The sequence below is a fragment of the Camellia sinensis genome, chromosome 7 (genome assembly GCF_055761805.1).
Source record: "Camellia sinensis isolate YWXY chromosome 7, ASM5576180v1, whole genome shotgun sequence".
Classification (NCBI taxonomy): Eukaryota; Viridiplantae; Streptophyta; class Magnoliopsida; order Ericales; family Theaceae; genus Camellia; species Camellia sinensis.
The window spans coordinates 125,808,517-125,830,774 of NC_138967.1; the positions used below are offsets into that span (position 1 = coordinate 125,808,517).

A 22,258-nucleotide genomic window follows, 5' to 3' on the forward strand; every position below is an offset into this window, starting at 1 on the left:
TGGATGCAAGAAAAACAAGGATCAATGACAAAGAGATTATAGCATCCAAGCACACACAAAGCCAAACACTCACACCTACTCAAGAAACAAGTAACACTCTAGTGATCGAGCATGACACCCAAGGTCTTTCTAAGGAACTCAAACCGAAGAAGATCAAGGGGTTTTGTAAAAATATCAGTTTTTTGATGCTCAGTGGGAACATATTCAAGAACAACAAGGCCCTCTTCCACTAACTCTCGAATAAAATGATGACGAATGTCAATGTGTTTGGTGCGAGAGTGTTGGACAGGATTTTTTGAAATGTTATGGCACTTGTGTTATCACAGAAAAGTGTGAGAGTGTTCTGTTCTATCCCATAATCATGAAGCATTTGCTTCATCCATAGCATTTGTGCATAACAACTCCCTGCAACTATGTACTCAGCCTCAGCAGTCAAAAGAGAGACGGCATTTTGCTTTTTACTATGCCAGGAAACCAAATTATTCCCAAGGTAAAATCAACCCCCGGATGTACTCTTCCTATCATCAGCACACCCTGCCCAGTCGGCATCAGAAAAACAAGTAATTTCAGCTGTAGTATCAGTAGAAAACCAAACCCCATACCCCAATGTCCCATTCACATATTTGATGATGCGTTTGACTGCAAGAAGATGAGACTCTTTAGGATTGGCTTGGTAACGGGCACAAACACCTACACTGAAGGCAATATCAGGACGACTGGCTGTGAGGTAAAGAAGACTCCCTATCATACTCCTATAAAGGATAGGATCAACATCAATACCAGATGAATCTTTAGAAAGGTGAAGACTGGTGCTCATGGGAGTGCGAGCATGTTTGGCAGACTCAAGACCAAACTTTGACAAAAGAATTTTAGCATACTTAGTCTGAGAAACAAACATACCCGAAGGAGACTGTTTAATTTGAAGACCCAAGAAAAAAGACAACTCTCCCATCATGCTCATCTCAAACTCATGTGTCATGCAATTCGAAAAATATTTCACAAGATGATCAGCAGTGGATCCAAACACAATATCATCAACATAAATCTGAGCAACAAGAATATGAGACTTAGTATGTTTCACAAATAGAGTCTTATCCACACTACCCCTTTGAAAGTCATTATCAAGAAGAAAGGTAGTAAGTCTATCATACCAGGCCCGAGGGGCTTGTTTCAACCCATACAAAGCCTTGTCTAACTTGTAGGCATGATTTGGACATTTAGGGTCCTCAAACCCTTTTGGTTGCTCAACATATGCCTCTTCTTTCAAGTACCCATTCAGAAAGACACTTTTCACATCCATTTGATACAATTTGAAGCCAAGGAAACATGCAACACCAAGTAAAATACGAATAGATTCAAGACGTGCAACTGGGGCAAACGTCTCATCATAGTCAACACCCTCTACTTATGTGTAGCCTTGAGCAACCAACCTGGCTTTATTCCTAACCACAATACCATTCTCATCAGATTTATTTTTAAAGATCCACTTGGTACCTATCACATTCATGTCTCTAGGTCTGGGAACTAGAGTTCAAACATTGTTACGTTCATATTGACCTAATTCTTCATGCATAGCATTGACCCAACTATCATTTAGCAAGGCCTCTTTAAAATTCTTAGGTTCAATTAATGAAACATAACGCATATGTGATACCTCATCCCGAATCTGTCTTCGGGTTTTCATTCGATCTGATACACTTCCAATCACCTGTTGAGCTGGATGATTCAGTTTCACCCTTGCTGATGGTTTGAACTCAGGACTTGCGGCAACAGAAGCATCAGTAGTGATGTCTCTTTGTGCATTCTTTGGACTTTGACTTACTTGTGAGGATGGTGTTGTCTCAACTTCTTGTGCTTGGACCTCAGCTTTTCTTTGACTTTGTGGTTCAGTATCCTGGATTGGAGACTCACCATTGTCATCCTCATTTGTTGCTGGAGTAGGGAAACCTGTGTCATCTATAACCACCTTGATTGATTCCATTAAAGAAGAAGTTCGTAGGTTATAGACTCGAAAAGCCCTATTAGTTGTTGAATACCCTAGAAAAATACCTTCATCACTTCGGGAGTCAAATTTACCCAAAGGCTCTCTATCTTTGAAAATGTAACACTTACTTCCAAAAGTTTTGAAGTATTTTACATTAGGTTTCAATCCCTCCCACAATTCATATGGAGTTTGTAAAGTGTCGGGCCTTAAATGCACCCGATTTATGACATAAACAGCAATATTTAGGGCTTCAGCCCAAAACTTTGGAGGAAGTTTCTTACTAAGGAGCATGACCCTAGCCATCTCTTGAACAACCTTGTTCTTCCTCTCAACAACTCCATTTTGTTGTGGAGTAATAGGTGCAGAAAATTCATGCTTAATTCCACGCATATCACAAAAATCCGAAAACGAACTATTTTCAAACTCACGACCATGATCAGTTCGGATTCTTATGATACGCCCAATGGAAACACCCTGTTCATTTTGGATTTTAAGGACTAGAGCCTGGAAAGCATCAAACGTATCAGATTTTTCCCTTAAAAAATTTACCCACGAAAATCAAGTAAAATCATCAACAGTTAAAAAAATATATCTTTTACCTCCGATGCTTTCAGTGCGAGTAGGACCCATTAAATCCATGTGAACCAATTCAAGAGGACGTTTGGTTGTGAATTTGTTCACCTTTTTATGAGGGGCACGGGTTTGTTTCCCAAGTTGACATGGTCCACACACATGATTCAGATTCTTACCCAATTTAGGTACTCCTCTCACAAGCTCTTTGTTGGCTATCTTAGTTAGGTCTTTGAAATTCATGTGACCTAATCTTTGATGCCACAAATCAATATTACTTATGATGGCTGAGTGACAAGTGAGATCATTAGTAGTAACAATCCCATAGCAGTTATCACATGTGCGAACCCATGCAAGACAGTATTTTCCTTTTTATCCAAAATTTCACATTTCTTTTTTGAAAACAATACTTCATGATGGGAATCACACATTCGACTAATGCTCAAAAGATTTGCTTTAAGACCATTAACAAGTAAAGCATTTTCAAGCTTGAGAAGACCAGGTACACTTATAGAGCCCTTACCAATGACTCTAGAAGTGCCACCATCTCCAAAGGTAACAATTCCACCTTCATATTTTTCAAGAGAGGTGAACTAGGATTTGTTACCAGACATGTGACGAGAGCACCCACTATCAAGATACCACATGTGTGAGTCACGTGCTTTTAGAGTAGTGTGAACAACTAAACAGGTCAAATCATCTTTTCTCACCCAAATCTTTTTGGTCTTAACAAAATCTGGTCTTATGGTCTTGGTAAATGTCTTGGCGTTGTGAACACCCTCATGAATCTTGGTATTCCGCCTAGACATGTAAGGTTGTCTCCTAGCCCAAAAAGTATTCAAATTTTTATCCTTTTGAGACACCTTACCATACAATTCAAAGCAATAAGGACGAATGTAGCCATACCTACCACAGTGATGACAAATAAAAATAGGTTTTACCTCCCTTTTGTTGATCTTGCCCCCTTTAGGTGGATGAAGAGAGGGATCACCCTGGTCTACCTTCAACTTTCCCTTTGCTTGAGTCTTCAGGTCATGTGATGTAAAGGCTTGTCCCTTGTGAGCTGTTGCACCATAGCCTAGCCCACTTTTGTCACAACCCATTTGTTGAGACCCGGGGATGTCTTCTAATGATTTGGAACCTTTGTTCCATATGGCAATTTTGGCTCTAGCAATTCAGAGTTCTTCATCTTTCTGACAAACTAACTCTTCAATTGTAGCTTGTGACATCTCAAGACTTTCAAGCTTTTCTTCATATGTAGAATACACTTTCAGGAGTTCATTCCTTTTAGTTTCACAAGATAGGAGTTTCCCACATAGGTCTTGCCTGTCACTAGAGATCTCTATGACATTCTGCTTTGCTGTTGCAAGTTCTCCTTTTAGGTTGACATTCTCACTTTCACATGCTTTGAGCTTAAGAGAGAGTTTGTCATTGATTTTGGACAAATTCAGAGATTCCTCATAAAGCTTTTCGTAAGCTTGTTGTAGTTCATCACCATTAATCTCATCATTGTCTTATGATGTTTCATCATCTTCTTTTTGTTCCTCATTCTCCTTTACCTCATCCAGTCTAGCAACTAAGGCAGGAAAGGTGATAGATGGCGGTGAAGATGAATCTCCTCTTTCATGAAATTGGCTCAGAATTTCCCATGCATCTTTAGCCTTTGTGCAGTGAGCAACCCGTTGCTATTCTTCATCAGAAATTGCGCCACGAATAGTAGTCCGAACTCTCTGATTGCTTGGATTGTCAACACTTTCAACATCCTCTTCAATGGTTTGCCAGTCTTCTGGATCGAAAGCTCCCAAAAACGCCCTCATTCTAATCTTCCAATACAAGTAGTTACTCCCATCAAAGGTGGGAGCATGATGCAGGTTCTGACCACGAGCTAATTCCACTAGCTTTGGAAGAGGTTGAGTGAAAATGGACCAAAATGCCATGAAAGCACTATCTCCGTCTTCACCGGATTCAGGTTCTTCGGGTTCTTGCTCTGACCCGCTTTCATCATCCCAAGTCACTTTGTAGACTTTCTTTCGATTCTTTTTCGAAGGACATTCAAGGGCAATATGGCTAAACCCTTGACAGTCATAGCACTTGACCCCTTGCTCCTTTACAATCTTCTTTTCAGTTTTTGAAGCAAGTTTTGGTGGAAAAGTTTTTGGTTTTTCATTACTCTTGTCTTTTGAAATAGGGTCTCTGAAATTAGGCTTCTTTTCTTCAGAAATTTTTTAAACTGTTTAGTAAACATAGCCGTCATCTCAGACTCTAAATCAAACTCAGTCTCCGAAAAGCACTAGCAAAAGCCACACTATCTTTTTGTTTTTTCTTTGAAATCTGATGGGCTTCATAAGTCTGCAAGTTTCCAACCAACTGATCAAGCTTGAGGGTATCAACATTCTGAGCCACCTCAATAGCTGTCACTTTTGATTGGAACCTCTCGGGTAAAGATCTCAAAATTTTTCCAACAACTTTAGCTTCAGGGATTTTTTCACCAGGTGTGAAACAGGAATTCACGATGTCAATAAGTTTTGCATAGAAATCATCAAACGTCTCACCATCACACATAAAAAGAGTTTCAAAGGCGGAGATGAGACGTTGAAGTTTTGACCTTTTGACAGAAATAGTACCTTCTTGAATCGTTTCAAGAATGTCCCAAGCCTCTTTTGCTACCTCACATGTGCAAATACGATGAAATTCTTCAGGTGTGACGGAGCAAAAAAGGGAATTGAGAGCCTTACTATTCCAACTCGAGTTTTGGTAATCGGTTGTGTCCCATTTATCAAGGGGTTTAGGAATATCAATACCATCAACGGTGACAATAGGTTCACTCCACGATGGATTTTAAAAACGCTCTCATACGAGCTTTCCAATAAGAATGGTTTGTACCGTCGAGTAAAGGAGGTCTATGGGTTGAGTAACCTTCAAGAATTGAATCCATATCACTAGTCACAAAAAAATCACACTCCTAAAGTATTGATAAAAACAAAGAGTGACCTGCTCTAATACCAATTGAAAATCCTAAGTGATTCGTGATTAGATCAAGATTAAAATATTTCAATTTCCAATTATTCAAAACACACAATCTAAATCATCAAGCACTTACGAAAGTGATTTAGACTGTTGTTTTCGGAATAAACAATAAATCGACACAAACGATTTTTACGTGGAAAAACCACAATTGAAGAACCTTCAATTGTAATCAAAAACCACGGGCGAAACGCCACTAATCAATCCACTACTGAAGAAAGAAAGATTACAAAGATAACACACAAATTACCCAACTCAGTCAATTTGTCTTCAAACCTTCTGTAACTCTTTCACCAAGCCTTCGTCTCGGAACTGATTAATCTGAAGTTTGAATCCACAACTTCACTTGTCGAATCAACGACTACGTACAGAATCAAACTCCTTTGAAACTCCACGTTTGAATCTTCGGAATCCACCGAAGAATAACACTCTTGTATGTATTCAATCAATCTCCTTGATATGTGCTTGTCAATTCATGAGTTTAATACTCACTCAATTTAACAAGGAAAACTCACAAAAATACTCCAGAAGAAAACCTTAGAAAACCTCAAAGTAGATCTAAAAAACCTAATCCTAGTTTTGGAGTAAAACAAATACTTATAGAAATCCTGGACTGTGAAGCTCGCTCGAGCAAAGCTTCTCTCGCTCGAGCGAGAACCTTATCTCGCATGATTTCTATAAGTGGCTTCGCACGAGCCACGCAACCTACGCTCGAGCGTACAATCAACTCTTTCAGATTTTTATGCAGACGCACTTCTTTCAGAACCTTGCTTCGCTCGAGCGCACATTCATCCCTTTCAGGTTTTTGCCAAACGCAGTCTTCGCTCAAGCGAGGACTCTTTCGCTCGAGCTAGCAAGACAAAACAGCACAGAAATTCAAAACTCAATAACATAAGTTTGTTCGCGGGATTGACAAGACTCAGGGACCTAACAAGAAGGATCGCTCGAGCCAAGACCGCTTGAGTGTAACAAACACCGCTCGAGCAACGAACACTACCCTCCCAGTATCTTTGCAAACTAATACGGGAAGTTCTCAAAGACAGCTCAAGCGAACAAAGCACCGCTCGAGATAACTGACCAAAATCTGGCCAACAGTTCTATTGAAAAACAACAACTTCCAACCAACGCCAAACGCAATTACAACATCCAAACACCCAAACTCAACAAGAAATAGAATGAATGAAGATATGAACAACTATTCAAGAATAAGAATCACGGATCCAAACTAGAAACGGGTCAGGTCTAAACTAGAATCGTTATAGTTTATTTCTTATTTAGTTTATCTACATTTTCTAGGCATATCTATTTAATATTCATTTTCTGGGCATGTCTATTTAAGTTAAGATGGTAAAACAAACAAAATTATTTGAACTCGAAATATGATATCCAATATTTAAATATTTTTTTACATATCCAAAATTTAAATAATTTTTTAAGGAACTCCAAATCAAGATTAAGCAAATTACAATTTTGGACAAACTTTTAGCCAAATAAAATCATATTAAGATTCATATTCAAAATAAAAATACAGTGTTAAATTAAGAATTCATACATATTTTTGTTTGCGTAATATTATCATTTCCATCGTAGGCCCCTAGCATGTCCACCATCAAATTATTTTACTTTTATTTGGATTTGGATAAAAAGAGAATATTCAAATAAGTTTCAAATTTAAAATTGTAATTGAAAAGTAATTTTAATTTTTTTTTTTTTTTTGGGTGCACACTTTCTCATGGACAAGGTTAATAAAATAAATTAGGAAAATCAAACCTGGTGATTGAACAATGGTTGTGCTTCCGATCTTGTAGGCCACGTGTAAAAACTTTTAAGGCTCGCCAACTCCGAAAGATTAAGAGTTGTTAATTGAGGGAACGAAATGATATCATTACTGGTGGTTCCTTTTTCTTTTTCTTTCTCCGCGACTATTGCTTCCATCTTTGGACAATTGTCTACCATGAATGTTTCCAGATTTTGCAGTCGTGGGAGCATATTGAACCGAACCACATGAACCAATTTCTCACAATTATAAACCTTCAAACCTTTCAGTCGGCAGGACTTTGATTCGTTTTCTGAGGCTATGAGTAATCGCTTCTCCCATATCTCTATTATGTTAGGCAAATTCCAAATTAGCAAATTCTCCAAGACAGGGAAAGCAACCTGTAAAGTAATTTACAACACTTGCAGTTAGTGACTGTTACAAAATTGTGGATAAGCAACAATTGATAATTGTAACAGTTTCCAAATGCGTGCTCTGATCATGCATGAGTGGAAATGAAAAGCAATAGACAAGCAAATTTATAATTGCATATCTCCATATTCTTTTCAAATATTTATTATGTTGCTTAATTATTAACTATGCACCTTTTTGTTATGACCTCTTCACATTGTTTTCCATCATTCATCATTATTTTTCTATTTGCCTTAAATAATTTGTGTTCCTTAATCTTATTTGTTATTTTTTTGATAAGGCAAATTATACTGTAGATCTGAGTATTACACCTACGAAAAGGAAGAAAATTTTCTTTTAAAAATTCACCACGGTGCCATGATAATTTTTTATATTGATAGTTTCTTATTTAATTTAATATTCATTTTCTTGGCATATCTATTTAAGTTAAGATGGTAAAACAAATCAAATTATTTGAACTCGAAATATGATATCCAGTATGATATCCAATATTTAAATATTTTTTTAAGGAAACCCAAACCAAGATTAGGCAAATTACAATTTTGGACATAATTTTAGCCAAATAAAATCATATTAAGATTCATATTCAAAATAAAAATATAGTGTTAAATTTAGAATTCATACATATTTTTGTTTGGGTAATATTGTAATTTCCATCGTAGGCCCCTAGCATGTCCACCTTCAAATTATTTTACTTTTATTTGGATTTGGATAGAAAGAGAATATTCAAATAAGTTTCAAATTTAAAATTGTAATTGAAAAGGAATTTTATTTTTATTTTTTTTGGGCACGCTTTCCCATTGTTGGGGTTGAGAAAATAAATTAGGAAAATCAAACCTGGTGGTTGAACAATGGTTGTGCTTCCGATCTTGTAGGCCACGTGTAAAAACTATTAAGGCTCGCCAACTCCGAAAGATTAAGAGTTGTTAATTGAGGGAACGCGATGATATCATTACTAGTGGTTCCTTTTTCTTTTTCTTTCTCCGCGACTATTGCTTCCATCTTTGGACAATTGTTTACCATGAATGTTTCCAGATTTTGCAGTCGTGGGAGCATATTGAACCGAACCACATGAACCAATTTCTCACAATTAGAAACCTCCAAATCTTTCAGTCGGCAGGACTTTGATTCATTTTCTGAGGCTATGAGTAATTGCTTCTCCCATATCTCTATTATGTTAGGCAAATTCCTAATTACCAAATTCTTCAAGACGGGGAAAGCAACCTGTAAAGTAATTTACAACACTTGTAGTTAGTGACTGTTACAAAATTGTGGATAAGCAACAATTGCTAATTGTAACAGTTTCCAAATGCGTGCTCTGATCATGCATGAGTGGAAATGAAAAGCAATAGACAAGCAAATTTATAATTGCATATTTCCATATTCTTTTCAAATATTTATTATATTACTTAATTATTAACTATGCACCTTTTTGTTATGACCTCTTCACATTGTTTTCCATCATTCATCATTATTTTTCTATTTGTCTTAAATAATTTGTGTCCCTTAATCTTATTTGTTATTTTTTTGATAAGGCAAATTATACTGTAGATCTAAGTATTACACCTACGAAAAGGAAGAAAATTTTATTTTAAAAATTTACCACGGTGCCTTGATAATTTTTTATATTGATAGTTTCCTATTTAATTTAATATTCATTTTCTTGGCATATCTATTTAAGTTAAGATGGTAAAACAAATCAAATTATTTGAACTCGAAATATGATATCCAGTAAGATATCCAATATTTAAATATTTTTTTAAGGAACCCCAAACCAAGATTAGGCAAATTACAATTTTGGACATAATTTTAGCCAAATAAAATCATATTAAGATTCATATTAAAAATAAAAATATAGTGTTAAATTTAGAATTCATACATATTTTTGTTTGAGTAATATTGTAATTTCCATCGTAGGCCCCTAGCATGTCCACCTTCAAATTATTTTACTTTTATTTGGATTTGGATAGAAAGAGAATATTCAAATAAGTTTCAAATTTAAAATTGTAATTAAAAAGGGATTTTAATTTATTTTTTTTTTTGGGCACGCTTTCCCATTGCTGGGGTTAAGAAAATAAATTAGGAAAATCAAACCTGGTGGTTGAACAATGGCTGTGCTTCCGATCTTGTAGGCCACGTGTAAAAACTTTTAAGGCTCGCCAACTCCGAAAGATTAAGAGTTGTTAATTGAGGGAACGCAATGATATCATTACTGGTGGTTCCTTTTTCTTTTTCTTTCTCCGCGACTATTGCTTCCATCTTTGGACAACTGTCTACCATGAATATTTCCAGATTTTGCAGTCGTGGGAGCATATTGAACCGAACCACATGAACCAATTTCTCACAATTAGAAACCTCCAAATCTTTCAATCGGCAGGACTTTGATTCGTTTTCTGAGGCTATGAGTAATCGCTTCTCCCATATCTCTATTATGTTAGGCAATTTTGAAATTTCCAAATCCTCCAAGACAGGGAAAGCAACCTGTAAAGTAATTTACAACACTTGTAGTTAGTGACTGTTACAAAATTGTGGATAAGCAACAATTGATAATTGTAACAGTTTCCAAATGCGTGCTCTGATCATGCATGAGTGGAAATGAAAAGCAATAGACAAGCAAATTTATAATTGCATATCTCCATATTCTTTTCAAATATTTATTATGTTGCTTAATTATTAACTATGCACCTTTTTGTTATGACCTCTTCACATCGTTTTCCATCATTCATCATTATTTTTCTGTTTGTCTTAAATAATTTGTGTTCCTTAATCTTATTTGTTATTTTTTTGATAAGGCAAATTATACTGTAGATCTGAGTATTACACCTACGAAAAGGAAGAAAATTTTATTTTAAAAATTCACCACGGTGCCTTGATAATTTTTTATATTGATAGTTTCTTATTTAATTTAATATTCATTTTCTTGGCACACCTATTTAAGTTAAGATGGTAAAACAAATCAAATTATTTGAACTCGAAATATGATATCCAGTATGATATCCAATTTTTAAAGATTTTTTTAAGGAACCCCAAACCAAGATTAGGCAAATTACAATTTTTGACATAATTTTAGCCAAATAAAATCATATTAAGATTCATATTCAAAATAAAAATATAGTGTTAAATTTAGAATTCATACATATTTTTGTTTGGGTAATATTTTAATTTCCATCGTAGGCCCCTAGCACGTCCACCTTCAAATTATTTTACTTTTATTTGGATTTGGATAGAAAGAGAATATTCAAATAAGTTTCAAATTTAAAATTGTAATTGAAAAGGAATTTTAATTTTTTTTTTTGGGCACGCTTTCCCATTGCTGGGGTTGAGAAAATAAATTAGGAAAATCAAACCTGGTGGTTGAACAATGGTTGTGCTTCCGATCTTGTAGGCCACGTGTAAAAACTTTTAAGGCTCGCCAACTCCGAAAGATTAAGAGTTGTTAATTGAGGGAACGCAATGATATCATTACTGGTGGTTCCTTTTTCTTTTTCTTTCTCCGCGACTATTGCTTCCATCTTTGGACAATTGTCTACCATGAATATTTCCAGATTTTGCAGTCGTGGGAGCATATTGAACCGAACCACATGAAACAATTTCTCACAATTATAAACCTTCAAATATTTCAATCGGCAGGACTTTGATTCGTTTTCTGAGGCTATGAGTAATTGCTTCTCCCATATCTCTATTATGTTAGGCAAATTCGAAATTACCAAATTCTCCAAGACGGGGAAAGCAACCTGTAAAGTAATTTACAACACTTGTAGTTAGTGACTGTTACAAAATTGTGGATAAGCAACAATTGATAATTGTAACAGTTTCCAAATGCGTGCTCTGATCATGCATGAGTGGAAATGAAAAGCAATAGACAAGCAAATTTATAATTGCATATCTCCATATTCTTTTCAATATTTATTATGTTGCTTAATTATTTACTATGCACCTTTTTGTTATGACCTCTTCACATTGTTTTCCATCATTCATCATTATTTTTCTATTTGTCTTTAATAATTGTGTTCCTTAATCTTATTTGTTATTTTTTTGATAAGGCAAATTATACTGTAGATCTGAGTATTACACCTACGAAAAGGAAGAAAATTTTATTTTAAAAATTCACCACAGTGCCTTGATAATATTTTATATTGATAGTTTCTTATTTAATTTAATATTCATTTTCTTGGCATATCTATTTAAGTTAAGATGGTAACACAAATCAAATTATTTCAACTCGAAATATGATATCCAGTATGATATCCAATATTTAAATATTTTTTTAAGGAACCCCAAACCAAGATTAGGCAAATTACAATTTTGGACATGATTTTAGCCAAATAAAATCATATTAAGATTCATATTCAAAATAAAAATATAGTGTTAAATTTAGAATTCATAAATATTTTTGTTTGGGTAATATTGTAATTTCCATCGTAGGCCCCTAGCATGTCCACCTTCAAATTATTTTACTTTTATTTGGATTTGGATAGAAAGAGAATATTCAAATAAGTTTCAAATTTAAAATTGTAATTGAAAAGGAATTTTAAATTTTTTTTTTTGGGCACGCTTTCCCATTACTGGTGTTGAGAAAATAAATTAGGAAAATCAAACCTGGTGGTTGAACAATGGTTGTGCTTCCGATCTTGTAGGCCACGTGTAAAAACTTTTAAGGCTCGCCAACTCCGAAAGATTAAGAGTTGTTAATTGAGGGAACGCAATGATATCATTACTGGTGGTTCCTTTTTCTTTTTCTTTCTCCGCGACTATTGCTTCCATCTTTGGACAACTGTCTACCATGAATATTTCCAGATTTTGCAGTCGTGGGAGCATATTGAACCGAACCACATGAACCAATTTCTCACAATTAGAAACCTTCAAATCTTTCAATCGGCAGGACTTTGATTCGTTTTCTGAGGCTATGAGTAATCGCTTCTCCCATATCTCTATTATGTTAGGCAATTTTGAAATTTCCAAATCCTCCAAGACAGGGAAAGCAACCTGTAAAGTAATTTACAACACTTGTAGTTAGTGACTGTTACAAAATTGTGGATAAGCAACAATTGATAATTGTAACAGTTTCCAATTGCGTACTCTGATCATGCATGAGTGGAAATGAAAAGCAATAGACAAGCAAATTTATAATTGCATATCTCCATATTCTTTTCAAATATTTAATATGTTGCTTAATTATTAACTATGCACCTTTTTGTTATGACCTCTTCACATTGTTTTCCATCATTCATCATTATTTTTCTGTTTGTCTTAAATAATTTGTGTTCCTTAATCTTATTTGTTATTTTTTTGATAAGGCAAATTATACTGTAGATCTGAGTATTACACCTACGAAAAGGAAGAAAATTTTATTTTAAAAATTCACCACGGTGCCTTGATAATTTTTTATATTCATAGTTTCTTATTTAATTTAATATTCATTTTCTTGGCATACCTATTTAAGTTAAGATGTTAAAACAAATCAAATTATTTGAACTCGAAATATGATATCCAGTATGATATCCAATATTTAAATATTTTTTTAAGGAACCCCAAACCAAGATTAGGCAAATTACAATTTTGGACATAATTTTAGCCAAACAAAATCATATTAAGATTCATATTCAAAATAAAAATATAGTGTTAAATTTAGAATTCATACATATTTTTGTTTGGGTAATATTGTAATTTCCATCGTAGGCCCCTAGCACGTCCACCTTCAAATTATTTTACTTTTATTTGGATTTGGATAGAAAGAGAATATTCAAATAAGTTTCAAATTTAAAATTGTAATTGAAAAGGAATTTTAATTTTTTTTTTTGGGCACGCTTTCCCATTGCTGTGGTTAAGAAAATAAATTAGGAAAATCAAACCTGGTGGTTGAACAATGGTTGTGCTTCCGATCTTGTAGGCCACGTGTAAAAACTTTTAAGGCTCGCCAACTCCGAAAGATTAAGAGTTGTTAATTGAGGGAACGCAATGATATCATTACTGGTGGTTCCTTTTTCTTTTTCTTTCTCCGCGACTATTGCTTCCATCTTTGGACAATTGTCTACCATGAATATTTCCAGATTTTGCAGTCGTGGGATCATATTGAACCGAACCACATGAAACAATTTCTCACAATTATAAACCTTCAAATATTTCAATCGGCAGGACTTTGATTCGTTTTCTGAGGCTATGAGTAATTGCTTCTCCCATATCTCTATTATGTTAGGCAAATTCGAAATTACCAAATTCTCCAAGACGGGGAAAGCAACCTGTAAAGTAATTTACAACACTTGTAGTTAGTGACTGTTACAAAATTGTGGATAAGCAAAAATTGATAATTGTAACAGTTTCCAAATGCGTGCTCTGATCATGCATGAGTGGAAATGAAAAGCAATAGACCAGCAAATTTATAATTGCATATCTCCATATTCTTTTCAAATATTTATTATGTTGCTTAATTATTAACTATGCACCTTTTTGTTATGACCTCTTCACATTGTTTTCCATCATTCATCATTATTTTTCTATTTGTCTTAAATAATTGTGTTCCTTAATCTTATTTGTTATTTTTTTGATAGGGAAAATTATACTGTAGATCTGAGTATTACACCTACGAAAAGGAAGAAAATTTTATTTTAAAAATTCACCACGGTGCCTTGATAATTTTTTATATTGATAGTTTCTTATTTAATTTAATATTCATTTTCTTGGCATATCCATTTAAGTTAAGATGGTAAGACAAATCAAATTATTTGAACTCGAAATATGATATCCAGTATGATATCCAATATTTAAATATTTTTTTAAGGAACCCCAAACCAAGATTAGGCAAATTACAATTTTGGACATAATTTTTGCCAAATAAAATCATAATAAGATTCATATTCAAAATAAAAATATAGTGTTAAATTTAGAATTCGTAAATATTTTTGTTTGGGTAATATTGTAATTTCCATCGTAGGCCCCTAGCATGTCCACCTTCAAATTATTTTACTTTTATTTGGATTTGGATAGAAAGAGAATATTCAAATAAGTTTCAAATTTAAAATTGTAATTGAAAAGTAATTTTAAATTTTTTTTTTTTTTTTGGGTGCACACTTTCTCATGGACAGGGTTAATAAAATAAATTAGGAAAATCAAACCTGGTGGTTGAACAATGGTTGTGCTTCCGATCTTGTAGGCCACGTGTAAAAACTTTTAAGGCTCGCCAACTCCGAAAGATTAAGAGTTGTTAATTGAGGGAACGCAATGATATCATTACTGGTGGTTCCTTTTTCTTTTTCTTTCTCCGCGACTATTGCTTCCATCTTTGGACAACTGTCTACCATGAATATTTCCAGATTTTGCAGTCGTGGGAGCATATTGAACCGAACCACGTGAACCAATTTCTCACAATTATAAACCTTCAAATCTTTCAGTCGGCAGGACTTTGATTCGTTTTTTGAGGCTATGAGTAATTGCTTCTCCCATATCTCTATTATGTTAGGCAAATTCGAAATTACCAATTTCTCCAAGACAAGGAAAGCAACCTGTAAAGTAATTTACAACACTTGCAGTTAGTGACTGTTACAAAATTGTGGATAAGCAACAATTGATAATTGTAACAGTTTCCAAATGCGTGCTCTGATCATGCATGAGTGGAAATGAAAAGCAATAGACAAGCAAATTTATAATTGCATATCTCCATATTCTTTTCAAATATTTATTATGTTGCTTAATTATTAACTATGCACCTTTTTGTTATGACCTCTTCACATTGTTTTCCATCATTCATCATTATTTTTCTGTTTGTCTTAAATAATTTGTGTTCCTTAATCTTATTTGTTATTTTTTTGATAAGGCAAATTATACAGTAGATCTGAGTATTACACCTACAAAAAGGAAGAAAATTTTATTTTAAAAATTCACCACGGTGCCTTGATAATTTTTTATATTAATAGTTTCTTATTTAATTTAATATTCATTTTCTTGGCATATCTATTTAAGTGATGATGGTAAAACAAATCAAATTATTTGAACTCGAAATATGATATCCAGTATCATAACCCATATTTAAATATTTTTTTAAGGAACCCCAAACCAAGATTAGGCAAATTACAATTTTGGACATAATTTTAGCCAAATAAAATCATATTACGATTCATATTCAAAATAAAAATATAGTGTTAAATTTAGAATTCATACATATTTTTGTTTGGGTAATATTGTAATTTCCATCGTAGGACCCTAGCATGTCCACCTTCAAATTATTTTACTTTTATTTGGATTTGGATAGAAAAAGAATATTCAAATAAGTTTCAAATTTAAAATTGTAATTGAAAAGGAATTTTAATTTTTTTTTTTTGGGCACGCTTTCCCATTACTGGGGTTGAGAAAATAAATTAGGAAAATCAAACCTGGTGGTTGAACAATGGTTGTGCTTCCGATCTTGTAGGCCACGTGTAAAAACTTTTAAGGCTCGCCAACTCCGAAAGATTAAGAGTTGTTAATTGAGGGAACGCAATGATATCATTACTGGTGGTTCCTTTTTCTTTTTCTTTCTCCGCGACTATTGCTTCCATCTTTGGACAATTGTCTACCATGAATATTTCCAGATTTTGCAGTCGTGGGAGCATATTGAACCGAACCACATGAACCAATTTCTCACAATTATAAACCTTCAAATCTTTCAGTCGGCAGGACTTTGATTCGTTTTCTGGGGCTATGAGTAATTGCTTCTCCCATATCTCTATTATGTTAGGCAAATTCCAAATTACCAAATTCTCCAAGACAGGGAAAGCAACCTGTAAAGTAATTTACAACACTTGTAGTTAGTGACTGTTACAAAATTGTGGATAAGCAACAATTGATAATTGTAACAGTTTCCAAATGCGTGCTCTGATCATGCATGAGTGGAAATGAAAAGCAATAGACAAGCAAATTTATAATTGCATATCTCCGTATTCTTTTCAAATATTTATTATGTTGCTTAATTATTAACTATGCACCTTTTTGTTATGACCTCTTCACATTGTTTTCCATCATTCATCATTATTTTTCTATTTGCCTTGAATAATTTGTGTTCCTTAATCTTATTTGTTATTTTTTTGATAAGGCAAATTATACTGTAGATCTGAGTATTACACCTACGAAAAGGAAGAAAATTTTATTTTAAAAATTCGCCACGGTGCCTTGATAATTTTTTATATTGATAGTTTCTTATTTAATTTAATATTCATTTTCTTGGCATATCTATTTAAGTTAAGATGGTAAAACAAATCAAATTATTTGAACTCGAAATATGATATCCAGTATGATATCCAATATTTAAATATTTTTTTAAGGAACCCCAAACCAAGATTAGGCAAATTACAATTTTGGACATAATTTTAGCCAAATAAAATCATATTAAGATTCATATTCAAAATAAAAATATAGTGTTAAATTTAGAATTCATACATATTTTTGTTTGGGTAATATTGTAATTTCCATCGTAGGCCCCTAGCATGTCCACCTTCAAATTATTTTACTTTTATTTGGATTTGGATAGAAAAAGAATATTCAAATAAGTTTCAAATTTAAAATTGTAATTGAAAAGGAATTTTAATTTTTTTTTTTTGGGCACGCTTTCCCATTACTGGGGTTGAGAAAATAAATTAGGAAAATCAAACCTGGTGGTTGAACAATGGTTGTGCTTCCGATCTTGTAGGCCACGTGTAAAAACTTTTAAGGCTCGCCAACTCCGAAAGATTAAGAGTTGTTAATTGAGGGAACGCAATGATATCATTACTGGTGGTTCCTTTTTCTTTTTCTTTCTCCGCGACTATTGCTTCCATCTTTGGACAATTGTCTACCATGAATATTTCCAGATTTTGCAGTCGTGGGAGCATATTGAACCGAACCACATGAACCAATTTCTCACAATTATAAACCTTCAAATCTTTCAGTCGGCAGGACTTTGATTCGTTTTCTGGGGCTATGAGTAATTGCTTCTCCCATATCTCTATTATGTTAGGCAAATTCCAAATTACCAAATTCTCCAAGACAGGGAAAGCAACCTGTAAAGTAATTTACAACACTTGTAGTTAGTGACTGTTACAAAATTGTGGATAAGCAACAATTGATAATTGTAACAGTTTCCAAATGCGTGCTCTGATCATGCATGAGTGGAAATGAAAAGCAATAGACAAGCAAATTTATAATTGCATATCTCCGTATTCTTTTCAAATATTTATTATGTTGCTTAATTATTAACTATGCACCTTTTTGTTATGACCTCTTCACATTGTTTTCCATCATTCATCATTATTTTTCTATTTGCCTTAAATAATTTGTGTTCCTTAATCTTATTTGTTATTTTTTTGATAAGGCAAATTATACTGTAGATCTGAGTATTACACCTACGAAAAGGAAGAAAATTTTATTTTAAAAATTCACCACGGTGCCTTGATAATTTTTTATATTAATAGTTTCTTATTTAATTTAATATTCATTTTCTTGGCATATCTATTTAAGTTAAGATGGTAAAACAAATCAAATTATTTGAACTCGAAATATGATATCCAGTATGACATCCAATATTTAAATATTTTTTTAAGGAACCCCAAACCAAGATTAGGCAAATTACAATTTTGGACATAATTTTAGCCAAATAAAATCATATTAAGATTCATATTCAAAATAAAAGTATAGTGTTAAACTTAGAATTCATACATATTAATTGATTGTATATATGACCTATGTGTATATACGTTGTGTGTGTCGGAGGAGATAGGGGTTGTACTCCACTATTTAGGGGAAGATAGGGGATGGACCTCTAAACCGGCTATTGTTTGGGAGGAGATAGGGGATGGACTCCGTTGATACATATAGCGACCCCGGTCTTTTCCCATTTGATTATTGTATCCGGACTTGGGTTCCGTTTATTCTGTCATTGTATATTTGTTGTTGTCGTCCTTTATTTTCTCATTTGGAATTATCGGATGTGTTGGGCAGGTTTGTTTCAGGTTGGTTGGGTTAGTAAACCAAGTGTTGCTGTCCAGTTTTTGGATTGGTCGCTCGAGCCAGGATTTCGTCGCTCGAGCGAGGTTTGTTTTTGTGTCTTCTGGCTCGATCGAGATTTTCTTCGCTCGAGCGAGCGAAGTGTATGTTTTCGAGTTCCTTGCTCGAGCGAGCATTCTGTCGCTCGAGCGTGCTCCAGGGTTGCAGACCTGAAGCATTGCATTCTTGGCTCGAGCGAGATTTTCTTTGCTCGAGCGAGGTTTTCGTGTGTCTGGTCGCTTGAGCGACCAAGTCTTCGCTCGAGCGAGCCTGTCAGGTTTAAATAGGCAGCAGCATGTTTCAGATCAGTTTTTCATACACTTTCAGATTCCAAAACCCTAGTTACGAGTTCTCTCTCTCTCTACACACCTTCTCTCTTAGGATTGATCTACTTAGAGTGAGTTTCTACCTTAGATCCTTTATTAAAAAGATAGAGTGAGTCGAAGGCTTCCATTTAATCTGAACATTTAGTGATTTGGAGCACATTGGAATTTGGGTATTCATCTCTGTCTTCTCCATTCGGGTTATTTTCTTCGAGGTAGGGATTTCCTACTCCATCTTATAAGTTTTGTTCTAAGTTTTAGTATTTTGATATGTTGGGGGTACTTTGGTAATTTTGGGAAAAACCCTAGTTGTATTAATAAATTAATTGTATAATTAATTTAAGGAAATAGGGGAAATATGGTTAAATTCATGGAATTGGGGAATTCATTGATTAAATGGTGTAGTTGGATAATTTAAATCACTCGTCTATTGAATTGTTGATATATTTATTTTCAATTTAGAAATAACTGTTTTGGGCTATCGGTGGAGGATAGTCGTGCTTGTTGTAGACACTGCATGTGGATTAGGGATAACTGAAACTAATCATTGATTAAGTCATCAATTTTGACTGCTGAATTAATACAGACATTATGTGTATTGATTGTGTGTTGTATATGTTCTGTGTTTACATACATTGTTTTGTATGGGAGGAGATAGGGGATGTACTCCACGGTTTAGGGGAAGATAGGGGATGGACCTCTAAACCGGATTTTGTTTGGGAGGAGATAGGGGATGGACTCCATTAGCATCACTTTTATGTGTGCTTATTTATATTGAAGTGTTTTTATTGATACAGTACTAAAATGTGTATCAAACTGGAAGTATGAAGTGTTTTGATTTGAGCCTGAGTCTCATCTGTTTGTTGACATTGGAAGAATGTGAATATGATATATATAGTTCACTGTTGTAAGTTTTGCCAGGTTCTGAGCCATATTGATAAAGTTGGAAAGTAAAACGTGTCTTAGACAATAGTGTCATGAGACTGTAAAATGATGTAATTAATTATCTTGGTTAACCTTCTATTGAATGCTATTCCTTTAATCAATGCTTATATTTGGTTTAGTATATTTCTACTGGGCTGTGGCTCACCCTTTATGGGAACATCATTTTCAGGTCCAGGTGATAAGCTACCTCCAAGGACTTAGCTTGGAAAGATTTGGATTTTGAAGACTATCTTTAGTTATTTGTTTTTAGTTGATAAACATTCAAGCCTAGGGCTTTATTTGTATATGAGTTAGAACTCATATTTTTGTGTCCAAGTGTTGGCTTCGAAAGATGTAAGCCCATAGGGCATTTCATTTGATATTACATGTAATGTTTTCATTTAGTAATACTCTGATGAATGAGATAATGAATTGTTTTCTTTTAATATCGCATGCCAATGGTATATATATAATGGGTTTATTTTGAGGGCGTGACAACTTGGTATCAGAGCGTACCGGGTTTGAATACTTTGGGTACATGGGAAGTGATTAGTATCATATTGGGTTTGTCTCGTTTGATAGAGACTTAGTGTAATGTTATATGCTTATGTGATAGCATGTTTATGTGATTATGTGGGTATGGAATGTAGTTTTATAGCGATCCCGGGTTTACCCTTGTTGTACAGTGATCCGGACATGTGTCCGTGGATGTTGGTAGTTGTTTATTTTCTTGTTTGCATCCTTTTTGCTTCTTATTAAGTTATAGGATGTGTTGGGCAGGTTTGTTTCAGGTTGGTTGTGTTTGGGAGCCTAGTGTTGCTGCCCAGATTTTTGGCCCTTCGCTCGAGCGAGGAGTTGGTCGCTCGAGCGAGAGTGAGGTTCGTGTCTGGTGGGTCGAGCCAGGGTGGCTTCGCTCGAGCGAGTGTTGCGTCTGGTTCTGGACCTGAGAGTTGCCTTTCTTGGCTCGAGCGAGCTTCCTTCGCTCGAGCGGTCTTTGTTTTTCTTCGCTCGATCGAGAACTTCTTGGCTCGAGCGAAAGTTTCTGTGTCTGGTCGCTCGAGCGACAAAGGCTTCGCTCGAGCGAGCGTGTTTTATATCAGCGGACAGTAGCGTTTTCAACATCACTTTTTCACCTTCTCTTTTTGATCAAACCCTAGATCCGAGACCCTCTCTCTCTACACTTATATTCTCTCTAAGAATTGATCTCCCTAGAGTATGATTCTATCCTAGGGCCTTTGTTAAAAAGATAGAGGGCGTTGAGAGCTTTGATTTAATCTGAAAAAGTTTGGATTTGGAGCAAGTTGATCTTCGAATCTTCATCTCCTTTTTGGCTCAAACTTCGAGGTAGGGATATCCTACTCCTCTCTATGGATTTTGTCTTTAAATTTTGGTATTTTGAGATGTTGGGGTTGGTTTGGTAATTTTGTGAAAGTTTGGGGGCTTTTGTGTAATTTTACAAAAGTTGGGGTTTTATTCATAATAAACCTAGATGCATGTTTGGAATAGAGAAATGGAATAAATGTTAAATCATTGATGAAAATGGGACCTAAGGGTTGAAATGTTAATTATGGGAATTGACCTAATTACATTGTTTAATTAATTGGGATAATTAATTGTGAGAAATGAGGAAATGAAATGTTGATTGAATATCCATTTGTGCATTTATTTTTCTGTTTAGAAATAACTGCTTTGGGCTATCGGTGGAGGATAGTCGTGATTGTTGTAGACAATGCATGATGATTAGGCAAACTGAAACTAATCAATGAAGTGGGTCATGGAACTTGACGGTTGATAGAATACATTAACTATATGTGGATTGAGTGATTGTATATAGAACCAATGTGTTTGTATACGTTATGTGTAGAGGAGGAGATGGGGGATGTACTCCGCGGTTTAGGGGAAGATAGGGGATGTACCTCTAAACCGGATAGTGTTGGGAGAAGATAGGGGATGAACTCCGTAGATACAGCTCATATGCTTGTCTAAAGAGGTTAAGATAGAGCTTATATGCTTATCTTTGTGATGTGTGGATATAGCTTATATGCTTATCTATGGATATTGTGGTTATACATATCTGTTGTAGAATGTGGATATAGCTATTTGCTTATCTGAGAATGTGGATATTGTTGTTATATATATCTGTTGATAATGTGGTTAGTGCTTATATGCCTATCCGTTGAAAAAGGGAAAATGAAAGGAAACTTGGACTCAAAGGTCGTATGACATAAATGTGAATATATCAGTGTTGGCCATCTA

General features: G+C 34.4%; 1 protein-coding gene across 9 annotated transcripts in view; it reads right to left on the bottom strand.

The window, feature by feature from the left end:
• Positions 1–22,258, bottom strand: part of LOC114286514 (uncharacterized) — a 95,702-nt gene that overhangs the window by 24,456 nt on the left and 48,988 nt on the right. For 5 of the 9 annotated variants that reach the window (XM_082879301.1, XM_082879300.1, XM_082879302.1 and 2 more), the window contains 9 exons: positions 17,387–17,773; positions 16,133–16,519; positions 14,879–15,265; positions 13,619–14,005; positions 12,366–12,752; positions 11,114–11,500; positions 9,861–10,247; positions 8,604–8,990; positions 7,349–7,735 (listed from right to left, as the gene is read on the bottom strand). In XM_082879301.1, the coding sequence (XP_082735427.1) occupies positions 7,349–7,735; positions 8,604–8,990; positions 9,861–10,247; positions 11,114–11,500; positions 12,366–12,752; positions 13,619–14,005; positions 14,879–15,265; positions 16,133–16,519; positions 17,387–17,773 (3,483 nt within the window). The remainder of the gene's footprint in view (positions 1–7,348; positions 7,736–8,603; positions 8,991–9,860; positions 10,248–11,113; positions 11,501–12,365; positions 12,753–13,618; positions 14,006–14,878; positions 15,266–16,132; positions 16,520–17,386; positions 17,774–22,258) is intronic. The other 4 variants (XM_082879306.1, XM_082879305.1, XM_082879307.1 and 1 more) reach the window with 2 other exon arrangements.